This window comes from Panulirus ornatus, chromosome 12 (assembly GCF_036320965.1).
Source record: "Panulirus ornatus isolate Po-2019 chromosome 12, ASM3632096v1, whole genome shotgun sequence".
NCBI classification, from domain to species: Eukaryota; Metazoa; Arthropoda; class Malacostraca; order Decapoda; family Palinuridae; genus Panulirus; species Panulirus ornatus.
In genome coordinates, this window is record NC_092235.1 from 68,402,176 (window position 1) to 68,426,119 (window position 23,944).

The window sequence follows — 23,944 nt, forward strand, 5'->3', positions numbered from 1 at the left end:
TGTCTGCCTGTGTCCCCACCCACAGTATTTGGTCATATCCATGGCACACGTTTGGCTGCTGCTTCCCACAGCTTGTGTACGGATCGGCCACTCGAAGACTGGCTATCATACCGCTTCCTTAACAGTTAAACTCTGGAATTTTCCTCCTTCTCATGTCTTTCCCTCTTCATGTAAGATTTCTATCCTCAAGTCATGTCTACAAACACCTAGGAAGCCTTGACTGATTTCTATTAACCTTTTCCTCTTCTTTTTTTTTCACCTGAGATGGTCGTGATGGTCACTGTAAAAAAAAAAAAAAAAAACCAATAGAGCCTATGAAACCTAACCTAACTTTCCCTGGCATTCTGTACTGGGGTAATCATTATGACTTATAGATCAACCGTACTCTACCGCAGCAGAAAACTAGTGTTAAAATGTTAAAGTTGCATTTTTACTTTCTTACCCCTTACTAGGAATGGGTATGGTCAATACTTAACTATAAACATTGAACAAATATTTTCAAGAACTTTTTTATTTCAGGTTGCTTTTTTTTACGTCTCAATCATTTTTTCTTTTTAATTCTACCATTCAAATTTGTTGTGTTTTTCGGCATTTAGCGGTCTTTAAGGTTCAGTTCCTTTCCACGCAGTCATCTTGAAATTGTTCTATTTAGTCTGTCGTCATCTTGAGGTTCCATTCTTTGTACTCACGTTCTGATGTCCTATTCTTCTGACAATTACTTGAATCCTAGGTATTAGTTAATATTACACATATTTCCAGTTTCTTTGATCAGTTAGCTTTTCCTTCGGTTTATGACAACAGGTCCTTCTTTAAGGAGAGAGATGTTAGTTTCTAATGACACCAATAAATACTCACAAAAAAAAGTGGGGAAAACTGAAACTAACCACTTCTGGGAACTCATCCAAGATTAAGACTGGTTCCATGTGCATAAGAACATAGCTCAACCGTGTTTCTTTGCTGAATCAGCTTACTATGCTCAACATGACAAAAACTGATCTGATGACACATACCAATATTCAAAATCTTACTACGACAGTGAATAACAGCTTCCGCTGGACATCAATCTTTTTACACAATCACAGATCAATATCAATCATGTGTCAAGCTCAGATCAAGAGTTTTCTTAAAATGATTTTACATCCTGTCACCTTAATACCACTGGACTCACTGTCCTGTAGCAGGGATTGACTAAATAGTATAAATGTTCAAGAATGAAAACGGAGAAGAAAAAAATCCAAATTTCAGACAATTATTATAGCCTGCCTTTAATGCTCTACCCCACGAGCACGATGGTATCATACATCCTTCTGCAGGAAGCTACAACCCTTGGTGCCTTTGGCTTGACTATCATGGGTACGAGAAAGGCTAGGCTATCATACTGACTAGGCTGTCATGTCCATGGATGATTGTACGGTCATGCTCAAGTGGTGAAAGCTAAAAGTGTTTTGCTTATTTCCCTTTAATCGTGTGTATCTATATCATATCAAATGAAGTTTCTTCACCACTGCTTCACCGTGTTTCACACAGGTCACACCAGGTAAGGCTTATGGTTACCTGAACATGATATACATCAACTGCGATATCAACAGCATACTCTTAAATCACTGTATCTTGGTATTATCGTCAGCTGCCAGCAGCCTTATACTCAAGCCTTTTGAATGTCATTACACATGATACTAATCTAACACCTTTCGCATAGTTTAGTAATTCTAACAATTTCTTGTCTTGCTATGGTGTCTTTTCATTATTGTTTTCCCCCTCACTCCTTACCAACATCTTAAGTACGTTACTAACTCTGCATTTATGCTGTCAATTACTATCCTGAAGGGGTACGTGCACATATTTACCTTTTTCTTTCTATAAATACACACAAAATTCACATGAACAGCCAATTTAGCCACCACCATAGCTTCAAATTGCAACATTTATGCACTTATGTACAAGCTTGTCTGACTGCAATTATGGCATATTTCCTTGTACTTTTGTGTAAGTGTATGTGCGTATGCGTACGTGTGCGTGTGTGTATTACCTTCTGTGTCTGTCCCCTCCGTGTGTTAACATGTTTTGTTGTGTGTGTTGCAGGAGAGTGTGGGGAGGCCCCGCGCGCCGCTGTATGATGCTGTGTTCCCGCTGACCACGTCCACACCCTTCATGCGCCACGCCCTCAGTCACGGCTCGACACACGCCCCACCCCGGAGTCCAGATGAAATTCTACCCTCAGCCGGCGGACTCGCCTGATGGTGTGCACGCGTGGGTTCATGAGGACCTGCTCGAGCCCCGCTACGGTGCGCACGCAACCGACACCAAAACCACCATGGATCCCCTGGACTCCTTCCTGCGTGACTTGCCGCCGCCAAATTCAACCTTCGCCGAACTCAAGCCACTCGAGCCGCTGGATTACCTGACGGCGTCGCCCGACACGTCGGCGTCCTCCCGCCATGACACGTCCTCCACGTCGTCCAACTCCCCCGGCAGTCAGTACAAGGGTGCCATTACCAACAGCAATACCTTCCTGGGCTACACTGGCACCCCAGAGCCCGTCACCACCACCACCTCCCCCCTATCCTCCTCCCACAAGAATGACGCGCCCAGTCATGGCTACTCCATCAACCAGGAGATTGACGACATTGCCTCCATCATCGGCAGTGCCATCGCAGACAACAATATCAACACGAGCATCAACAGCATCATGTTGCCGGAGTCGCTGGAGCCACTCAACGCCCCGGAGTTCCAAGACATCGAAGCTTTCTTCGAGAACATGAGCGGAGGCGTCAAGGTGGAGCCAGCCGACCCCCTAGTAAACTCCACCATGTCTCCCTCAGGGCACTCTCCCTCGATGGCGACGCAGGTGCCTCAGCCGTCCACCACCACCATCACCCACAGCACGATAGAGTACGCCAACACGCCCACTCACTCGCCCATGCTCACCTCGCTGCTGGCCGCCGGTGCTGTCTCCAACAATAACTACCTGCAAGGCCTGGTTTCCGAGGCCCAGTACAAGAACGAAATATCGATGCCAATTCTGCAGGCACGTCTGACCCAGGGGTTGAAGGACGTGGGGGGAGGACTGCTGAAGACTGACCCCATGTTCGCTCGGTCTCAGTACTACACACATAAAGACGCGTTGCCCCACACGACTGATCCCACCAGTTTTGCCGTCACTACCACGGACGACCTTTTTATAAGCAAGTTTGACTCGAGGTCTTACCTAGACAAGACCCAGTTGGCCTCGCCCGAGTCCACGGACCTGTCCTCCACTAAAATGGGCCTCGATTTCCCGGGGCTAAAGAACAAGAGCCGCAACCGCATGAACAAGAGTACAAAACTTCCCATCACTACGGAGGGAACCAAAGACAAGCCCGTCCACCGCTGCACCGTCTGTAACCGCGGCTTCCTAAACAAGTCTAACATCAAGGTCCACCTCCGCACTCACACCGGAGAAAAACCTTTCAAGTGTGAGACGTGCGGGAAAGCGTTCCGACAAAAAGCTCACCTGCTCAAGCATTACCAAATCCACAAACGCGGCGCCAGGGATTAGACTCCATCCCCATTTGCCGCTTCACTCTCTCTTCCTTCATCCTATTTATTACTTTACTTCAAAATGTCTGAGATGAGTGTGGCATCGGAGTCCCCGTCGGCCACCCGCGGCCCCAGGTCAACCATCCGCCACTACAAACGTTTCTGGGATGTCAAGCTGAATCTGAAAGCACAGTTCATGTATCGTTCGCCGAGATATGAATGAAAGTGTGGGATTAACCACATCCGGGAGGTGCGGTGCTGTTGGTAAGCCTGCTCGTAGGTGGGCCTACTGAGGGCGCTGCACTGCTGGCGGGACCTGCTTCTGCTCCTGAGGGCCAGGGGACAGGGGAAGCAGTGTGCGGGTCAGACACACACACGTTCACTTCACCCTTGACATTGGCCATGGACTTGAACAGGTGTTGTATATGTGAAAGAGAGAAACACTGGCTTGGGCCTGAAGTGAAAGCTGTTGGTTAGTGGCGCGGGTTTAGCAGATGCCACCACCCTCCTCCACCTCCTCTTGTTCATCCTCCTCTACTCCTCCCACAACTGGTCTAAATCCACCCTATTCACTGCACTCCGTCGCCCTCACATCATTCCCACACATGGGAAATTAACGTTGGAGTCAACGTGAACGTACGATATCAGAGTGGGCGGGTGTGTGTGCGTGTGGTGTGAGGGGTCGGAGGGCCCGGCTGGGGGCGACGCAGGAGAGAGCGCCACCGACCCACTTCCCATCTGGGTCAGCGCTGCCCGCCGCCCGGAAAGGGGTTCTCTCCCACCCGGACCTGCACCCCGGACGCTGGAATTTGGGCTCCCTACACTCGGGTAAAACATCTAACACTCTGAGCTATGCCGACGGACGGACACTGGACCAGTATACTTCTTATACCACGGAAGACTTGAGACTTATCGCATATGTGTGACCCAGAACGCGTGTGGACTTACAATGACACACTTTGACTACTATCGTATCACAGACGACGGCGAGTGTACTTCACGTAAGATGAAGTACACATTCTGATCTTGGAAGAGAGAAATTTCGTTCTATATCTTGTGCGAAACAATATGATCATCCTCCCACGACCTAAGACCCTCTTTACCAGTAATGACTTCGTACAGAAACTGACACATTTTTCAAGATATCTTACCCAGTCTTCCAACATTGGTTTACTTCTTGAAATCTACGGAATAAGTAATTTTTGAATTCGTGTCTTGATGCAACACGGAAGCCGACTTTTGACACACAGATCAGCGCGAGACAAGGTAGGACTACTGGAGCGGGAGCCTTGAGCGGTGCTGGCCACGCCCAGTTCCTGGTGTTAACACGGTGCACCGCGACTCACCCTCCGACTCTGACACAGAACCTTGTGACACACGACAACTGGAGCGGGAGCGACGATGACAACCCTAGCGTCTTGGTGTCCTGTCCTGGTGCAACACCGGACCAACATGACTCACACGGACGAATCACTGACGACGAGACACGACTATACTGCAGCGGGAGCTTCGAACCTGGGGTCCGCCAGCATCATCCCCCTAGATGTAGCCTATCTTCCTAACTCATTCCCGCAACTGTGTATACCTGAGAAAGAGTTAAGTCATGTTAACTGCTAGTGATGACGGTGCCGGAGGTGTGGTGACACTGGTGGTAGTCATGACACCAGAACACAGCTGCTGCTGCTGCTGCCTCTGCTTCCCCCCCCACCACCAGCCCAGCTTGACAACGTGGGTTCTCGGCGTCGGTGCCCTCGCCCCTGACACGGTACAATATGGTTATTGGAACTAATCATTGGTGTCAAACACTCCTCTCTTTTGATATTTGTAACATACATTTCCCATATTCAGATTTGGTTATCACTGTAAAACATGTATATAATTGTAAATTATGTCTATCTGTAATAATTGTACAATTTTCTGGTGAGGCAATAACCATGTTTTACTACGAGTCGCTAAACTAGATACGTTATCTGGCTTGAATATTTCCTACGAAACTTATAGTGATTATATCAGTACAGAATCTTAACCGGACGACATGATTCGCTACTGAAAACTATTGTGAACTGGTGAACTAAGGAGAGATGATGAGTGTCCAGCAATGACGTGATCATACCCATGCTCTTAGCGAACTGTACTGTTTATATTAAGGATCCCGAGTGATCGCCTTCACTGTCTGGTGCAGCGGGGCGCATCCCTCACTGCTGAACAGTCTTGCTGCACTGAACGTCCTCACCAGCCGCTGGCCACCACGAACTCTGTGCAAGCCAGTGGTGGCGACACTAGTAAACGGCCGCCACCAGTCAGTGGAACGTGTGTTACTTGCTAGAGTGGACGCTACCTCTCCACCAGTGACATCCTCCACCCAGGCTTGGGCCCCTGGAGGCTCTGCTGACTCTCGCCCTCCACATCAACCCCAAGTGCAAACATATAATATTTTTTTTCGTGTCCATTAGGCAACCTAGAGTATGTTGGGGAGGCGGGCTGGTCCCGCTGTGATGACGAGTCCCGACGTCCCCCTGTTGTTACACTGTTGTTTATATCAGTACTGTAGTGCGGGGTGCTGGCGATGCTCGGGCTCCCGTACCTGCTACCTGACAGGTCACAACTCCAGGCGGAGGCTGGCGTTGCTGCAGCACGTTAACGCTCGTGCACAGTGACTCGTCTACTCTGGACTGGTTCACGACTTAAGCCTGCCAATGCTTGTCTGATGAGGGCTATCCTGATCATGTCTTCCATAAATACATAAATAAATAAATAAATATATATATATATATATATATATATATATATATATATATATATATATATATATATATATATATATATATATATATATAAAACACCAGGCTGTCCTGAAGAGCCCGAGCATCGCCCCCGATTTTGAATTGTACTGGTAGGTTCCACAAGGACGTAACTCCCTTGCCTCGTTCCCACCGGTTACGCCTTGGTTCATGGTAAGCTTCCAATCAATTTGCTGAGATGCAATATAATGCCATATTAACCCTTGACCACGACGCTACCAACCTGCAGCAGGGAGGGACGACCCTGGAGCACGATGGTACGACCCTTGCGTTTGATGGTGTGGCCTCTGACTTGACCCTTGAAGATAACAGGTCAGAGGCCACGTCATCACGCCAACTGGTCGTGGTGTCGTGCTCAAGGGTCGTCCCGTCGTGCTCAGGGGTCGTACCGTCCTGCTCAACAGGTTAACGAAGAATGTAGACCTGGTTACTCAGCGCAGCTATAGTTAAAAATACATGTTTCAGTTTCAACTACAATTTGTTCCGCAAGACTTTATAGATACTGTAGCGACACAACAGTAACAGGTCTGAACTCCTTTCCTTTCTCTTTTTTTATACATTTTTGTCAACCATGTAGTGTTTGGGACCCTGAGGAGACGCATGTGGCATCAGGCCCAGGAGTAGGTAGAGACCATGTACCATTGACCTTCAACCATTATCGTAATTTATGCCCCATCAACAAAGGTGTTAGCAAAGTTGTATTAAGTCCAATCATATTTATCTCCACTAAAAGGTTGATAATTTGGTTCATTGTATTTTGTTATTATATTTATTTATTTATTGATATTTATTTCACCCTCCCTACAGATAATTAGTGTTTAATCCGCTTGAATGTGTACATGTAACTTATTGTGTATTTCTTATCTAATTTATTGTGCAACTCGTCAGGGTTCAAGTATACATACAGCTATTGATGTATTCTACAGATATTTTTGTATTTATAGCAATTTGTGGCGTTGGTATACAGAACTATTCACTATCAGATATTTTTTGTACGAGATTTGATGTATTATGCAGTAGGATGTGGTTTATGTAAATATCACTACACTCTTCCCCTAGCATTAAGGCTGGATTTCTTTCACATTGTAAATAAAATAAAAAAAACTCAGGACCAAAAAATAAAAACAGAAAATGTCAGTAGCCAGTGTTCAGTAGAACCATTCTTAGTGATCCCTAGCAAGCGTACCAGAGGTTACCATCAAGTTCTGCTGCCCACTGCTGCCCCATGTGTGGCACTGCTGCCCAGGTGTGGCTCTGCTACTCCCTGTGGCACTGTTGTTCCGAATGCAGCCTTGCTGCTCCCTTTGGCACTGCTGCCCCACGTGTAACGCCGACGTCCTAACTGCGGTACTGCTGTCCAAACTGTGGCCATGCTGTTGGCCGAAGTGTGGCACCGTTGCCCCAAATGTGGCATTGCTGTCCAAACTGTGGCACAAACACCCAAACTGTGACACTGTTGCCCCAAGAGCGGCACTGATGTCCTAGCTACAGTGCTGCTGCCAAGTGTGGTATTGATGTCCTAACTGTGGCACTGAGCCCTAACTGTGGCACTGCTGTCCGAAATGTGGCACTGTTGTCCCAGGGGTAACAATGTTGCCAAAGGTGTAGCACTCTCTCCCCAGGTGTGGTACTGCTGCACCAGGTATGATACTACTGCACCAGGTATGGTACTACTGCATCAGGTGTGGTACTACTGCACCAGGTGTGGTACTACTGCATCAGGTGTGGTACTACTGCACCAGGTGTGGTACTACTGCACCAGGTGTGGTACTACTGCATCAGGTGTGGTACTACTGCACCAGGTGTGGTACTACTGCATCAGGTGTGGTACTACTGCACCAGGTGTGGTACTACTGCATCAGGTGTAGTACTACTGCACCAGGTGTGGTACTACTGCACCAGGTGTGGTACTACTGCACCAGGTGTGGTACTACTACACCAGGTGTGGTACTACTACACCAGGTGTGGTACTACTGCACCAGGTGTGGTACTACTGCACCAGGTGTGGTACTACTGCATCAGGTGTGGTACTACTACACCAGGTGTGGTACTACTACACCAGGTGTGGTACTACTACACCAGGTGTGGTACTACTGCACCAGGTGTGGTACTACTGCACCAGGTGTGGTACTACTGCATCAGGTGTGGTACTACTGCATCAGGTGTGGTACTACTGCACCAGGTGTGGTACTACTGCACCAGGTGTGGTACTACTGCACCAGGTGTGGTACTACTGCACCAGGTGTGGTACTACTGCACCAGGTGTGGTACTACTGCATCAGGTGTGGTACTACTGCACCAGGTGTGGTACTACTACACCAGGTGTGGTACTACTGCACCAGGTGTGGTACTACTGCACCAGGTGTGGTACTACTGCACCAGGTGTGGTACTACTGCATCAGGTGTGGTACTACTGCATCAGGTGTGGTACTACTGCATCAGGTGTGGTACTACTACACCAGGTGTGGTACTACTGCACCAGGTGTGGTACTACTACACCAGGTGGGGTACTACTGCACCAGGTGTGGTACTACTGCATCAGGTGTGGTACTACTGCATCAGGTGTGGTACTACTGCACCAGGTGTGGTACTACTGCACCAGGTGTGGTACTACAGCATCAGGTGTGGTACTACTGCATCAGGTGTGGTACTACTGCACCTGGTGTGGTACCACTGCACCAGGTGTGGTACTACTGCATCAGGCGTGGTACTACTGCACCAGGTGTGGTACTACTACACCAGGTGTGGTACTACTGCACCAGGTGTGGTACTACTACACCAGGTGTGGTACTACTGCACCAGGTGTGGTACTACTGCACCAGGTATGGTACTACTGCATCAGGTGTGGTCCTACTGCACCAGGTGTGGTACTACTGCATCAGGTGTGGTACTACTGCACCAGGTGTGGTACTACTGCATATGGTGTGGTAACATTGCATCGGGTGTGATACTAAACATTATCTGGCTTTTAGATAAGATTCTGGAAGTGCGTAATATGTGTGTGTGTGTGTGTGTGTGTGTGTGTGTGTGTGTGTGTGTGTGTGTGTGGATCATGAGAATGGTCTGGGTTTACTGATAGCTGGGAATTCAACAAGTGATGTCTTTATGTCTCCTAAATTATTCATGTCCGTTGATACAAATGAAATTCAGCGTCTTGGCCGCTAATGAAGGAATATGAAGGCTATATTCGACCATGTTCCCATCATCACTCTCACACAAAAGGTGACCATTTTGATGTCAGACCTTACAGCTGTGGATCAAAGTGAACCTCCCACCAGTTTACCGGGTAATTCGAGGTGATAAAAGCGTTGAAAATGTTGTCGTTGCTTTGACACATGATGTACGAGGTTCGCCAGCCTTCCGCCCGACGAATCCTTCACAAATACCGGATTTATCCACGAATTTCCAGGCGATGCCGCAAACCGTAGCCTGTCGCTGGCTGCCAGGTCTTGATGATATACCCCTGCATGCAGGCCACAACGTACACACGCTCAGTCACACGCGAACCTGCTAACTTTTCTACCTACACACACTGCTGGCGCGAACACCCAGACACACACACACACACACACACACACACACACACACACACACACACACACACCTAACTACTGTAAATCAGAGGTCTCGTTCCTGGGAAGTAAGGAGTGATTCTGTAAATTACAGGAACACTTGACCGTAATACTTTCCTCCATTACAGTATTTTCTGGTTGTTTCCACAACGAGACCATGTATGTTCTGAGGTGAATAACAATATGCACTGACGTGATGCACATCATGTGGCACCACGAACGGCAGGCCCCAACAGTGGCAGCAGGTGTTGACACTGGCAGCCACGGGCAGCAGGTGTTGACATTGTCAGCCACGGGCAGCAGGTGTTGACACTGGCAGCCACGGGCAGCAGGTGTTGACACTGGCAGCCACGGGCAGCAGGTGTTGACACTGGCAGCCACGGGCAGGAGGTGTTGACACTGGCAGCCACGGGCAGCAGGTGTTGACACTGGCAGCCACGGGCAGCAGGTGTTGACACTGGCAGCCACGGGCAGCGGGTGTTGACACTGGCAGCCACGGGCTGCAGGTGTTGACACTGGCAGCCACGGGCAGTAGGTGTTGACACGGGCAGCCACGGGCAGCGGGTGTTGACACTGGCAGCCACGGGCTGCAGGTGTTGACACTGGCAGCCACGGGCAGTAGGTGTTGACACGGGCAGCCACGGGCAGTAGGTGTTGACACGGGCAGCCACGGGCTGCAGGTGTTGACACTGGCAGCCACGGGCAGCGGGTGTTGACACTGGCAGCCGCGGGCAGCGGGTGTTGACAGTGTGGCAGCCACGGGCAGCGGGTGTTGACAGTGTGGCAGCCACGGGCAGCAGGTGTTGACAGTGTGGCAGCCACGGGCAGCAGGTGTTGACAGTGTGGCAGCCACGGGCAGCAGGTGTTGACAGTGTGGCAGCCACGGGCAGCAGGTGTTGACAGTGTGGCAGCCACGGGCAGCAGGTGTTGACAGTGTGGCAGCCACGGGCAGCAGGTGTTGACAGTGTGACAGCCACGGGCAGCAGGTGTTGAGACACGCAGAGCAATGCCGTCGACATATCTTGCTCCGTCTGAGGTCCGTCCATCCGTCCGTCGTGCGTGCGGCTGCAACGCGACACACAAGAGTTCAGCGTCAGGACCTCCCGCCCTCCACACACACACACACACCGACCGACTGCTCCTCCTCCTTGCAGATAACCCAATAAAAAAAAATCTATTCTCTGTAGACTTACTCGCGGAAGGATTATTTTAGTTTGCACTGTATGTCTAAAATGAGGAGCCCGTGGCAGATGCAGACGACTTCTCTGCAGCGTACCTTGGCCAGCTCTGCCATCTTGCAGTGCGTGGCCAGAGTTACATCGCTGCCACTCTGCCTGCCTGGCTCCGTGATCCATGATTCATATAGTTTCTGTGATTTATTTATGGTTTTGCCTGCCCGGCCCCCGTACTCTGATCTCTCGCTGTTGCCCTGTACATAAGATCCTTACCATAATAAACCACTGTAGACTCTTATCATGATTTTCACTCAGCCTCCTACTGTACCTCGCCCGGAGCCTCAGGTAAGCCATCGTGACGACAAATGTACGGGGAAACTGTCTCAGGAGGTGTGTATCTGCAGTTCACAACAGTCTGGACTACTAGTGACACCTTATGTGGAATCATCATTCTGTTCTTTCATGACAATATACATTCCCAGCTGGATCTCTCACACCGCCACACGCTCCTGCCACGATTAACCTTGTCTCCAGAAGTTTCTCGCCTCGCCACTGTACCCACTTGAATGGGAGCCCATTAACTCTCGCTCATGAAGTTACAACCCTTGGACATGATGTTACAACTCTTACACATGATGTTACAACCCTTGGACACCATGTTACAACTCTTAAACTTGATGTTACAACTCTTAAGACATGATATTACAACTCTTAAGACAAATGTTACGTCCCTCAGACATGATGTTACGACCCTTAAACATACTGTTACGTCCCTCAGACATGATGTTACGACCCTTAAACATAATGTTACGTCCCTTAGACATGATGTTACGACCCTTATAATGTTACGTCCCTCAGACATGATGTTACGACCCTTAAACATAATGTTACGTCCCTTAGACATGATGTTACGACCCTTGACAAACTGGTGTTGCATTTGGCCCGGCTCTTGAAGGGTCAAGTCAAAGGCCACTCTATCATACCCAAGGATCGCACCGCTAGAAGCCCCAGGGTCGTAACTACTCTCACACAATTCGCATTTCCCCAGCTTGTTATACGCTTTCTTCACAGTAGCTAACTACGAGACCTCTCCACCTGCACAATACCCAACCACGAGACCTCTCCACCAACACATTAGTTAACCACGAGACCTGCACAATACCCAACCACGTGATTTCTCCATCAGCATCTTACCTAACCACGAGACCTTTCCACCAGTGCATCTCTTCAGCAACATCTAATCAATCATCTGCGCCACATTTCGAACCGACGCAAAACATCGTTTTCGTCTCTGCTGAGAACGCCATAATACGAAGAAATAACAAGTAAAAAAGTTACAAATCTATATGCGTGATCCGCTAAGGGGGAAAGGGGGGTCAGAATGTAGCATATTTCCCCCTAAAGTTATGGTTTTCAGCTTCATGTATTTGACGAGTAACTTACAAAGTCAAGTTTCCACAAAGCGTCAACTTTTGATATAACTTTTCGGTGTATTGAATAACAAGTCTTTACATTTGGACGTGTTAACTCACGTGTTCTTTATTATGTGTCTAACACACACACACACACACACACACACACACACACACACACACACATACAGGTATATTCCAAATAACTCTTGTGATTTAAAGACCCATATAATAAAACAACAACTCAGGAGAATTACGACAATGAACGGTGAATTTTAAAAATGCATAACACAGAGATTAAGAGGAACACATTCGCTAGGCTCTCGCCATCTGTGCTGGTACCACAGGTATGTTAATATGCTAGGCTGCAACCCATCTACAATACCGGTGCCATAAGTATGTTACCAGGGTGGGTCCTAGCCATCAACTGGACCACAGGTATGTTATCAGTCACACAGGTCACCATCTTAACTTGGAAACAGTCTCATGAACCATCACTGTAAGACTCATGACTCTACAAGAAATACAAAGGAATTCAACCAACAACAGGCAAATTGGTCCTTTCGAGGCTGTTTCTAATCCTGGAAGATATCAGGAACTCAGATCAGTGTGATGTAAGAGTACGAAATTAGGGTGAAAAATAACAAATACTGAGAGCAACAGCCTAGAGTGCTTGTCAACTAGTTCTGACAATTTACTATATTCTTGATCTCGAGAAGATACTGTTGAAACTATCTGAGCTTAGTTTTCGTTATTGTCTTTTATGCAGTATCAAATCTACCATAAGCTCAGCTATTATAAGGGTGGCTTACCGCAATGACCGTCCAACAGATGCCAGTGATATTGACTCTCATCTTTCAGATAAATAAATTCATCCTTTCCATATGGAAATGTCAGGCCATCAAGTTTCATGCTAATACCTGAATCACAAGTCACATGCGGAAACGAACTTTCACAGAGCAAAGTAATGCCAACCCGAACTTTTTTCGTTAATAATGACAACAAACAACAGAATGATAGTGACAGCAGCAGTAGTTGCAGTAGTGCCTAATAAAGAATGAATAAGTAACACTCTAAGACTCAGTGATCTGTTCCGGACGCCACCTCGCTCATGCGAGAAATAGTGAATATGTACAAAAAAGATCAACGAAATACACACAACCATTATCATATATATATATATATATATATATATATATATATATATATATATATATATATATATATATATATATATACACACACTGAAAGGAAGAAAATTTTGGAGATGGCAATAACAACCAAACCTCCTTCAACGACACATGTTGATAGCTTAAAAAACTACTGGTTAGTAGTTGCAGTAACAGCAATAATACTAAAAACTTATGTTTTGTTCATTGTTTCCCGCTGCAGCGAGGTAGCGCTAGAGGACGAAGGACGGCCTCATTTGCTCCTCTCTCCTCTCTAGCTGTCGTACAATAAATGCATCGAAACTGGCAGAGCCCCAACCACAGCCAAGCCCCACAGACATTACCGTGGTTTAAGGTGATCGTTTCCTATGCCCTGTTTCAGCCCAGTAGACAGACACTACGCCATCACCTATGTAACGCATCGCTCCAACTCGTACAACACCATGCATGCCCATTAGGAATATTAGTATCACTACTACGGTTACTACTACTACTATACTACTACTACTACTAATAATAATAATAACAATAATAATAATAATAATAATAATAATAATAATAATAATAATAATAATAATAACAAAATCGTTTCAAGGAAATTTTGAACTGATCACTGAAGACCATGCAAAGCTTCGAGCACTAGGCTGACCATCAGATGAGCTGACTCAGTGATAACTAGGCTAGCACAAAATTGATTGAAACCATGCTTAACCTTTTACCTAAACTAGGTCGAACGATATCACCTTCAGGTACACTACCAGTCATTTCAAATGCTAGGATACACGATGGCACCTCAAAGTAAGCAATCACCTAAAGTTCTGTCTTGTCATCAATTGTAGAAAGCACTCGAATTTTCCGTCTGTTGAATCCTTTGTGGGACTATTGTTTTCATATATTTACAAAAACAAAATCTTAAAATGCAGATACACAAGAAACCCTACACAAGGCATCAGATGCGACAACCTACATGCACTCCTAACAAACATTACATAATAAACACAATAAATATTACATAATCCATACATATTAACAAAGAATTTCAAAGTAAAAAAGGCTAGATTTCACGAAGCTTTAACCGGTACGTTTATGGTTTGGGGAAAAAATCATGGGTTACTCGCATTAAAAATACAAATCAGCAAAGATACAAATGATTATGAAAGAGATAAATAATCACGGAAAATTCTGTCACGTAAATGACAATTGCATGGAAAGTCGGTATTAGCGGCAGGGTATGCCACTCAACAGCCTGGGGAAAATTCTGCATCCACGTTTGCTGTGGGAAAACAGAATATCGTAAATATGACGATTTGTGTCTGAGTACCAGTGAGAAACTTTGTGACGCCATTTCGACAAGTTACCCTCCTGATTCTGAAGTAACGCCAGAGAAATTTTGTCATGATGATCCAACCCTGTATCAGGAGAGATAAGACTATGGTGCAGTATATCTGCGAATCACGAAGTATCGTTTGTTTCTAACAGCTATAATGCTTTTCACAGTCGTCAAAACTTCCTGCAAATTCTATTCAAAACAGCAGACTGTGTTGCATGCTAAGAGGTGCACCCAAAAAAATCGCATTTGTTTCGTCATAAGGTAGCATGTCATATACATATGACTAATCTGCTAAGCAATTAGAAATCGTCTATCGAAAATGTGTACACTTTATTACTTTACTGCAAAAATGGTGCATTTAAGATTGAGGTGTGCAACCACTACCCCAAAGTCAAATTCTGATGCAAGAATACCATATGCTAGAGTACAACTTACGATAATGTTGTTTGCCTCAATTCCACTGCACAATCGTAAAAGCCTTATATCTAACATGACTCGGAGTTTACAACAGGTATCAGTGCAGACAAGCTCTTAAGAGTCAAAGATTTGGTGGCAACGATAGCCTTAACTGGAATAGCCACACTAATATATGCCAAGGTTCTCATCAGCCATAAACAGGTAAATTGCTATAAAATGCCTTATGACAAGCTTTACAGCTGATGAAATCATATCAATCGTTTAAAAGTTCAGAGCAAGGAATACTCTTTCAGAATCTTATGACTTTGTATTTCTAAAAGACTCATGTACTTCTCGTTTGTTCTTCATGTTGGCTGAAACTTACTACATCATTCATCTAACAAATATTTCGGTAGTGTGCATACACCAAACATTATTATCCATTAGACTGCGAGCCCACATTAATGAATGGTTACTTTTTATAATATGGTTTGCATGTCAAATGAATCCAAGCCGGGTCACATATGAGAATTCTTTCAAAGAAAAAAAAATCTCACCACCATTTCATTATTTACTCGATCAAACCAACACACACCACATATTGTCCTGAAACATTTCATTTCGAACACATCCACCTTCCGCACAGCCTTATGTATAGTCCCTAACATTTATCAAATATTGCTGGGACTACTATACCTTCAAATATACCAATTTTTACCCTTCTAGACAACATTCTCTCTTTCCAAACTCTTCAGCGCTCCCAGACCTGACCTGTCCAGTTCAATTCAATTCTGCCTGAGCCAACCTAATTACCTTGTTTTGCGTGTACAATACGTTACCGTGTTTCTGAATACAGAATTGTAATCATTTAAACGTTTCCAATATTTCCCTCCCTTACACAGTGTAGTCCAGCAATCCACCTTATATAAGGTAGCTCAATTTAAGTTAATACTAACCAAATATTCCTAGATGCCAATGATTCAGGACATTATTATAAATTATAACGAATTTCGAAGTGCAGTATGATACATGTTGTCATATCTATTTTTTATGTTCTCCAGTAAGATAGGAATTTGTTGAAATATGAAACTGTTAACTGAAGCGCAAAATGAGGTTAACATTTGATTTAATCGAGTTTCCTCCTCAGTGAACAGGAAGTGATGATGGTAAAAGTTCTGGCAGTTCTTCCTCAGCAGTGCCGGAAAGCAGCAGCAGCAGGTAGCGACAAGCAGCTGATGTGTTTTGGAAACGGTTACTTGACCGACAGGAGCCAAGCACTTCTACTTGAATGCTGAACGACAATCATCTGGACTATACAAAGTTCTTTTCCAAACTGTTTTTCAAAGCCAACTAAGCATGTCATATAATTATATATGTCTAGAACAAGGGTTCTTACTTACTGGACAAAAAGAAACAGCTACCATATATTTCCAGTTACAAGCAATTCCCTTTTTTGCATCTTGTACAACATGGCCTCTGGCATCCGCATTTTCGAAAACAAGGCTTTCTCTCTTGTAGAAACAAGTTCTTAATTGAAATAATTTCTTCCACACGAAACATTTCGGAGAATTGATCTTATCAAAGTAGTGCATTATCAAAGTAGAAGTAGCATTTTCTTGTAACTTTACAATCAAATCTTATCTTTATATTCATAGAAATTTGCAAAACTTTATTGAGATTGGTATATAATTCTTGTTCGATAACAATGATTTATGTCAAGTTTTGATGCACTGTAACAAAACTTCCTTCAAGAAAAACATTTGCTGTATATGATGCATATTACAACCTTTGTTAACTTAGCGAAGACCATCTATAGGTGACCAGATTCACAGCTTGTTCCATGACATCCTGTAATTACCCATATGTGCAACATATGTTAAGGAAAATGAAAAAAGAATACAATATGTTGTCTTGTCACAAAGAGCAGAGACAACTGTCTGCCTCGTGGGAGTCGGTACCACCCAGCGGTCGGCTTTCCTCCATCCAACAACACCAATTACTTTTTGAGTACCATCAGCTGCAAAATGGATCAGGTAAACTTCTCACACGTCAGACATGCTTCCTCTTTTATGTATACACTTAAATGGCATCGTCTTGTATTATTCTATCAGAACATAACCATTCGGAAGCTATTCCAACACTCTAAATGATTCGTTTACTTTTTTTCTTTTTCAGGTATTTCTCGGGGGTCTATCATCAGCCATACTCGTCATGATTTCAAAGCAACGCGTCATGACAAGAACTGGGTCCAGCGTCAGGCCTTGCAAATAGTAATTACTAATTTCAGGAACACCTACCTAACCACCTGTACATGACATATGCACAGTACATAAAATTTCGCTTGTGATTTCTTATACATCAAATCAGGTTACACATTCGGAATGTCTGTAAGATAGCATATTCCCTTATCTCAGTGTAGCCCACATTGGAACAATGTATTTACTAAAAGCCTGAAAAACAAGCTGTAAATATATTAGTGCTTTACTAGCAAATAGATTAATGTCTGTTATTCAAATGAATGTGATACCTATAAGTTCATTTAGATATACACACTGCAACTGTGGCCAGAAATTTGGCGCATTGGAAACATATGTACAGTAAGTACATAATCGAAGTATAGGGTGAAATTCATAGGGAGGTATGTGTTACATACAGCTGATACTGTGGGCATGAACTTTCTCAGGACGATTAAAGTGAATAGATTTCATGAAGGCAGGTTAGCATATTCTTTACACTTCTAGTATAGGTTTTTAGGTTACATTACTATAGTCCTTTTTGTCAGTAAGTTACGCTCTCGATAGTTTCTTAATACCTGTAGAATGCTAACTTCTTATGACATCCAAGATTAGTTAAGGTTTGGATGAACTCGTATACATTCGAGAGGTTATTTGTACAACAAGTAGTGACGAGTTATACCTTCATGTGTGTGTGTGTGGGGGGGGGGTGGCCAGCTTCTTTGTGGCGAGTCAGTCATCTCAGATTAAAATGTATACACTACTGCTGCTTGCAGGACGGTTGTAACGTTTACTTACCACACAAAGGACCCAATAGAATCTGACTACGACTTTAACAGCCTAGCCACATCTGCCTGCAGTGGCGTTCCATTTGATTATCATCTTTACACTAATTGTTTGTTTGTGTAGATACTTCTAATACACAACACCCGCTTGAGCTACACTAACCTAAGCCCAATTAACTTGCCTTATTAGGATAGGAGCATGGTAAAGGTAAAGGTGATTCTAATCGTTAAACAATACAGCAGTTATCAACCACTACCATCATGAAAAGGACTTACAGTGGTGGCGGCAGTTGCCCTACTGCACCAGAAGTAGCTTCACTGGTAATGTTAAGAGGAGGTGGGAAGGACCAGTACCGGTACTTTTTGTGATGCGGGCGTCTACTAGTGGCATATAGATATTGCTCGGCTCAGGAGAGTGGTATGGAGAAATTGCTAAGCTCAGGAGAGTGGTATTGAGAACATGCTATGCTCACGAGTGATATGTGCAAATTGCTAAGCTCAGGAATGGTTAAGCTCAGGAAAGCGCTAAGGAGAAAAGTAAGAAAAATGAATACGAATTTAGAAAATAACGACCAGGTCTGATAAGGATGACCTGGAAGACCAGAAAGGACGCAGGAGGCCAAAAAGGGATGACCTGGGAGACCAGAAAGGAAAGAAAACCCGAAAGACAATGATGGTTGTGGAGACATGACAGAGATGGTGTTCACGTGAGCAAGTAATGTTGGAGATGATGGTTGCATGTGGTGAGGGAGGCTTGTGGTGAGAGAATGGTGGTGTAGGAGGCTGGTGAGGAGGAAGAATGTTGATGAAGGCCGATGAAGAACGGTGACGAAGGAGGAGGATGGAGAATGAGGGAAAAGAAGCTGATGGAGACTGGTGGTGAAGTATGACAGTGGCGGGTGGTGGAGAGGGAAGTTCGTGGTGGTGGTGGAGCTACAGTTATCTTTCCTTGGCTACAATAACCTTCTGCACGTGCATTATGTACTTTGCAACTTGATCTGATATCATAACATGTTCTGTTCTTTTATAAAAAAAAAAAAAGATTGAATTATTTTCAGACTGATTGCTTCCCTGGAGCGACTATTTCCCTACAGTGTCACACATCAGCTGGCTATGACCTGTTTATACTCGCTATGGCAAGCTGCAGAATCGTTGCCATGGTCTACTACCGTCTTCTTCTCTCCCACAGTTACTGTGCAGTGTCTCCACATCCTGCAGTGTCAAGACGCCAACTCGACGTTGTACTAACAAAAGACTTCATTCAGATTTTCAGACTCATGCTGTAGCGTTTAGAATTGGGCAACAGACTTAGACTACCGTTCCATAGTAGGAAAAGCAAGAGTCATCACGTGTCCCAGATAACAGTGGGCTCTGGATGTCTCTGTCATCACCGTCTCCGAGACGAGAGTGAGCTCCTGATGACATCCAGGGACCAGGAACATTATGATGTTGTGTGTCCGGCAGCTCAGTAGTGCACAGGAAACATCTGGCATCATGCGCCCTCCCGGGAGACGTGGCAACGCTGGGCCCAGATGCAAAGGGGGTCAGGTGGGCAGAGCGACGCTGGCCCGCCCGGCCGCCCTCCACACCACTCTGACTCACATTCTCACTACTCACTTGAGTCCCTCCCTTGCCTTCTGTCTTGGCCTTCTTGAGTATATTCATGAGTGTAAGTCTTAAATGTCATGTAAATAGCATTTAATCCTAATGGTAAGGGTTATTTGCATGCCGGCCGAGCCAAGCATGCGTGTGGCGCGGGAGACTGCATGTGACGGGTTGGCCATGACATAACGCCCGCACTCTAGTCCAGTCTGAGTGTGTCAGCTACTGCACTCTAGTCAAGGTCCAGGATGATGGCCTCAAGAGTGCCAGTCTCCACCTCACCACTGCCCCCCACAACAGCCCCAGCTCCCATACAAAACACTACCGGCACTTATGAGGTTACTTAGATGAAGGTTAAGACTGCTATTGTACCTCACCATCATTGTACCTCACACCTACCAGTACACCTCACACGACCATTATACCTCACACCACCACTGTACCTCACACCCTGGATTATGAGAGAGCCATCCACCTCGGGAAAGGCAACTGAAAGGCATCATGAAGCAGAGAAATACTACCATCACAGTTCCAGTATATAAGGCAAAGTTCCCATGTTAGTGAGTACAGATCTCTCACTATGCAGCCTTCCTTCCAGATGTAAAACTCAAGAAACAGTAGTATGTTGGCAACCTACTTAGTGAGTGGAAGGCAACAGCTTCCTCACAAAATACCAGTATGGATGGCTTCACGGAAAACACTGAAGCTGGTGCGTACAGCTTTATTGACTGTCATTAGAAAGTATCACATGACCGAGAATCTGTTCTGACTATGTTCCTGGATCTGTTACGAACCATTGATCTCACTGACAACATTCTGCTACATAACCCTGAGTACACCAGTATCTCCAGAAACCGGTACATCAATATCTCCGACCACCAGTACACCAGTATCTCCGACCTCCAGTACACCAGTATCTACGACCACCAGTACACCAGTATCTCCGACCTCCAGTACACCAGTATCTACGACCACCAGTACACCAGTATCTCCGACCTCCAGTACACCAGTATCTACGACCACCAGTACACCAGTATTATGACCACCAGTACACCAGTGTCTATGACCACCAATACACCAGTGTCTACGACCACCAGTACACTAGTGTCTACGACCACCAGTACACCAGTATTATGACCACCAGCACATCAGTATCTACGACCACCAGTACACCAGTATTATGACCACCAGCACATCAGTATCTACGACCACCAGTACACCAGTATTATGACCACCAGCACATCAGTATCTACGACCACCAGTACACCAGTATTATGACCACCAGCACATCAGTATCTCGGGCTACCGACGGAGTGGTTTGAAAGTTAAGAACTGGAAAACACTTCGCGTCTTTCACTAATGATGCTTCAAATGTTCGGGCTATTGAATATGGCGTACCCCAGGGAGGTGGACGAGGCCCTCTGCTTTCCTATCTGTATAGTACATTTGACACTTGTAATTCGAGACAGTGCATTCGTGTATCCTGGTGTATGGTAAAGACATGACTCTGTGATCCTACTCCCGCACCCCTGCCAGTAAACACACTCTGCTCCTGGTACCAAAGAATCTATTCAAAGATTTGAAAAACCTTTTATGTCATACAGAACTTTCTCGCTTAGAATCACTCCATACCTAATCAACGGAAGTTCTGTACGAGAAATAATTAATCGGGTCTTTAAGGGAATGACTACCTTACCAGCCTACAGGAACGAATGTCACAATTGTGCTTGAGGATGTGCGGCAGCAGTCAGGGTGCTAAACATCAGAATCTCTCAGTCACAGACACCAGACCTGCACTCCTCACCATCACTCTACCATACAACGTGAGGAACCCCACTCTCATACCTCACCATCACTACCACACAACGTGAGGAACCCCACTCTCATACCTCACCATCACTACCACACAACGTGAGGAACCCCACTCTCATACCTCACCATCACTCTACCATACAACGTGAGGAACCCCACTCTCATACCTCACCATCACTACCACACAACGTGAGGAACCCCACTCTCATACCTCACCATCACTCTACCATACAACGTGAGGAACCCCACTCTCATACCTCACCATCACTACCACACAACGTGAGGAACCCCACTCTCATACCTCACCATCACTCTACCATACAACGTGAGGAACCCCACTCTCATACCTCACCATCACTACCACACAACGTGAGGAACCCCACTCTCATACCTCACCATCACTACCACACAACGTGAGGAACCCCACTCTCATACCTCACCATCACTACCACACAACGTGAGGAACCCCACTCTCATACCTCACCATCACTCTACCATACAACGTGAGGAACCCCACTCTCATACCTCACAGCTTCCCCACCTGATGTGTTGTCATGTGGTATCTCTGTACATGAACGTCCTCACGTTCGTTTATTACTGTCACTTCCTCAAGTCGTTGTCAGGTCCACAGCCCAGGTCACACCTGCTGGCTGGCCCAACTAGGCCACACTACGAGCCAGGGGCCTGGTCTGGGTGACCTACAAGCTGTGTTTGTGTCAACGGTGTCCGGATCACCACAGGTCAAACCACAGGTCAGGAGGCATGACTCTCCTGAGAGGTCAGGCACCTGTGTACCCAGGTCAGGTACACTCTAGACCTGGGGCGGTACTACCTGGCCCAGGTCACGCCGGACTAAACACGTCCACAACACATTCGTGGTGACAAGAATGAATGACGAGAGAGAGTCCGTGTGTGGCTTAACGGTAATGAGTCCCACGGGGGAAGACGTGACTGTCATGATTACCACGGGGGAAGACGTGACTGTCATGATTACCACGGGGGAAGACGTGACTGTCATGATTACCACGGGGGAAGACGTGACTGTCATGATTCCCACGGGGGAAGACGTGACTGTCATGATTCCCAATGGGAAATAAATGACCTCATGATTCCTACGGGGGAAGACATGACAATCAGGATTCCTACAGGGAAGACATGACTTCATGATTACCACAGGGGAAGACATGACTTTATTATTCCCACAGGGGAAGACATGACTTCATGATTACCACAGGGGAAGACATGACTTCATGATTACCACAGGGGAAGACATGACTTTATTATTCCCACAGGGGAAGACATGACTTCATGATTACCACAGGGGAAGACATGACTTCATGATTACCACAGGGAAGACATGACTTCATGATTACCACAGGGGAAGACATGACTTCATGATTACCACAGGGAAGACATGACTTTATTATTCCCACAGGGGAAGACATGACTTCATGATTACCACAGAGGAAGACATGACTTTATTATTCCCACAGGGGAAACATGACTTCATGATTACCATAGAGGAAGACATGAGTTTATTATTCCCACAGGGGAAACATGACTTCATGATTACCATAGAGGAAGACATGAGTTTATTATTCCCACAGGGGAAACATGACTTCATGATTACCATAGAGGAAGACATGAGTTTATTATTCCCATAGGGCAAGACATGACTTCATGATTACCACAGAGGAAGACATGACTTTATGAATACCACAGGGGAGGACATGACTTCATGATCCCCACAGAAGACATGACTATGATTCCCACAGAAGACATTATTTAAAACGAAATTAAGTAAACTTTTTTTTCTGATGATTTCCACAGTGGACACGACGTCGGTGGAATGACTTGGATTTCTCAGTGCGTGATGTGAGGTCCAGCATGCCAACTGCTGACAGCATTACTACTGGCTTGACACCACTGGTGATAGGACGGTGCTCTTGGCTTTTATATATATATATATATATATATATATATATATATATATATATATATATATATATATATGTGTGTGTGTGTGTGTGTGTGTGTGTGTGTGTGTGTGTATGTGTACGTGTGTGTGTGTGTGTGTGTGTGTGTGTGTGTGTGTGTGTGTGTGTGTATCTAAATGAATATGTCTCGCCAGAGATGA

General features: G+C 45.5%; 2 protein-coding genes across 7 annotated transcripts in view; one reads left to right on the forward strand and one right to left on the reverse strand.

Annotated features, from left to right (window-relative positions):
* The window catches only part of LOC139752190 (uncharacterized), a 102,738-nt gene extending 94,730 nt beyond the window's left edge, over positions 1-8,008 (forward strand). For all 5 annotated transcript variants that reach the window (XM_071668170.1, XM_071668166.1, XM_071668167.1 and 2 more), the window contains exon 3: positions 2,083-8,008. In XM_071668170.1, the coding sequence (XP_071524271.1) occupies positions 2,204-3,538 (1,335 nt within the window). In that variant the 5' untranslated portion in view covers positions 2,083-2,203 and the 3' untranslated portion in view covers positions 3,539-8,008. The remainder of the gene's footprint in view (positions 1-2,082) is intronic.
* The window catches only part of LOC139752192 (uncharacterized), a 277,547-nt gene that overhangs the window by 247,222 nt on the left and 6,381 nt on the right, over positions 1-23,944 (reverse strand). The gene's annotated exons all lie outside the window — the stretch shown is intronic.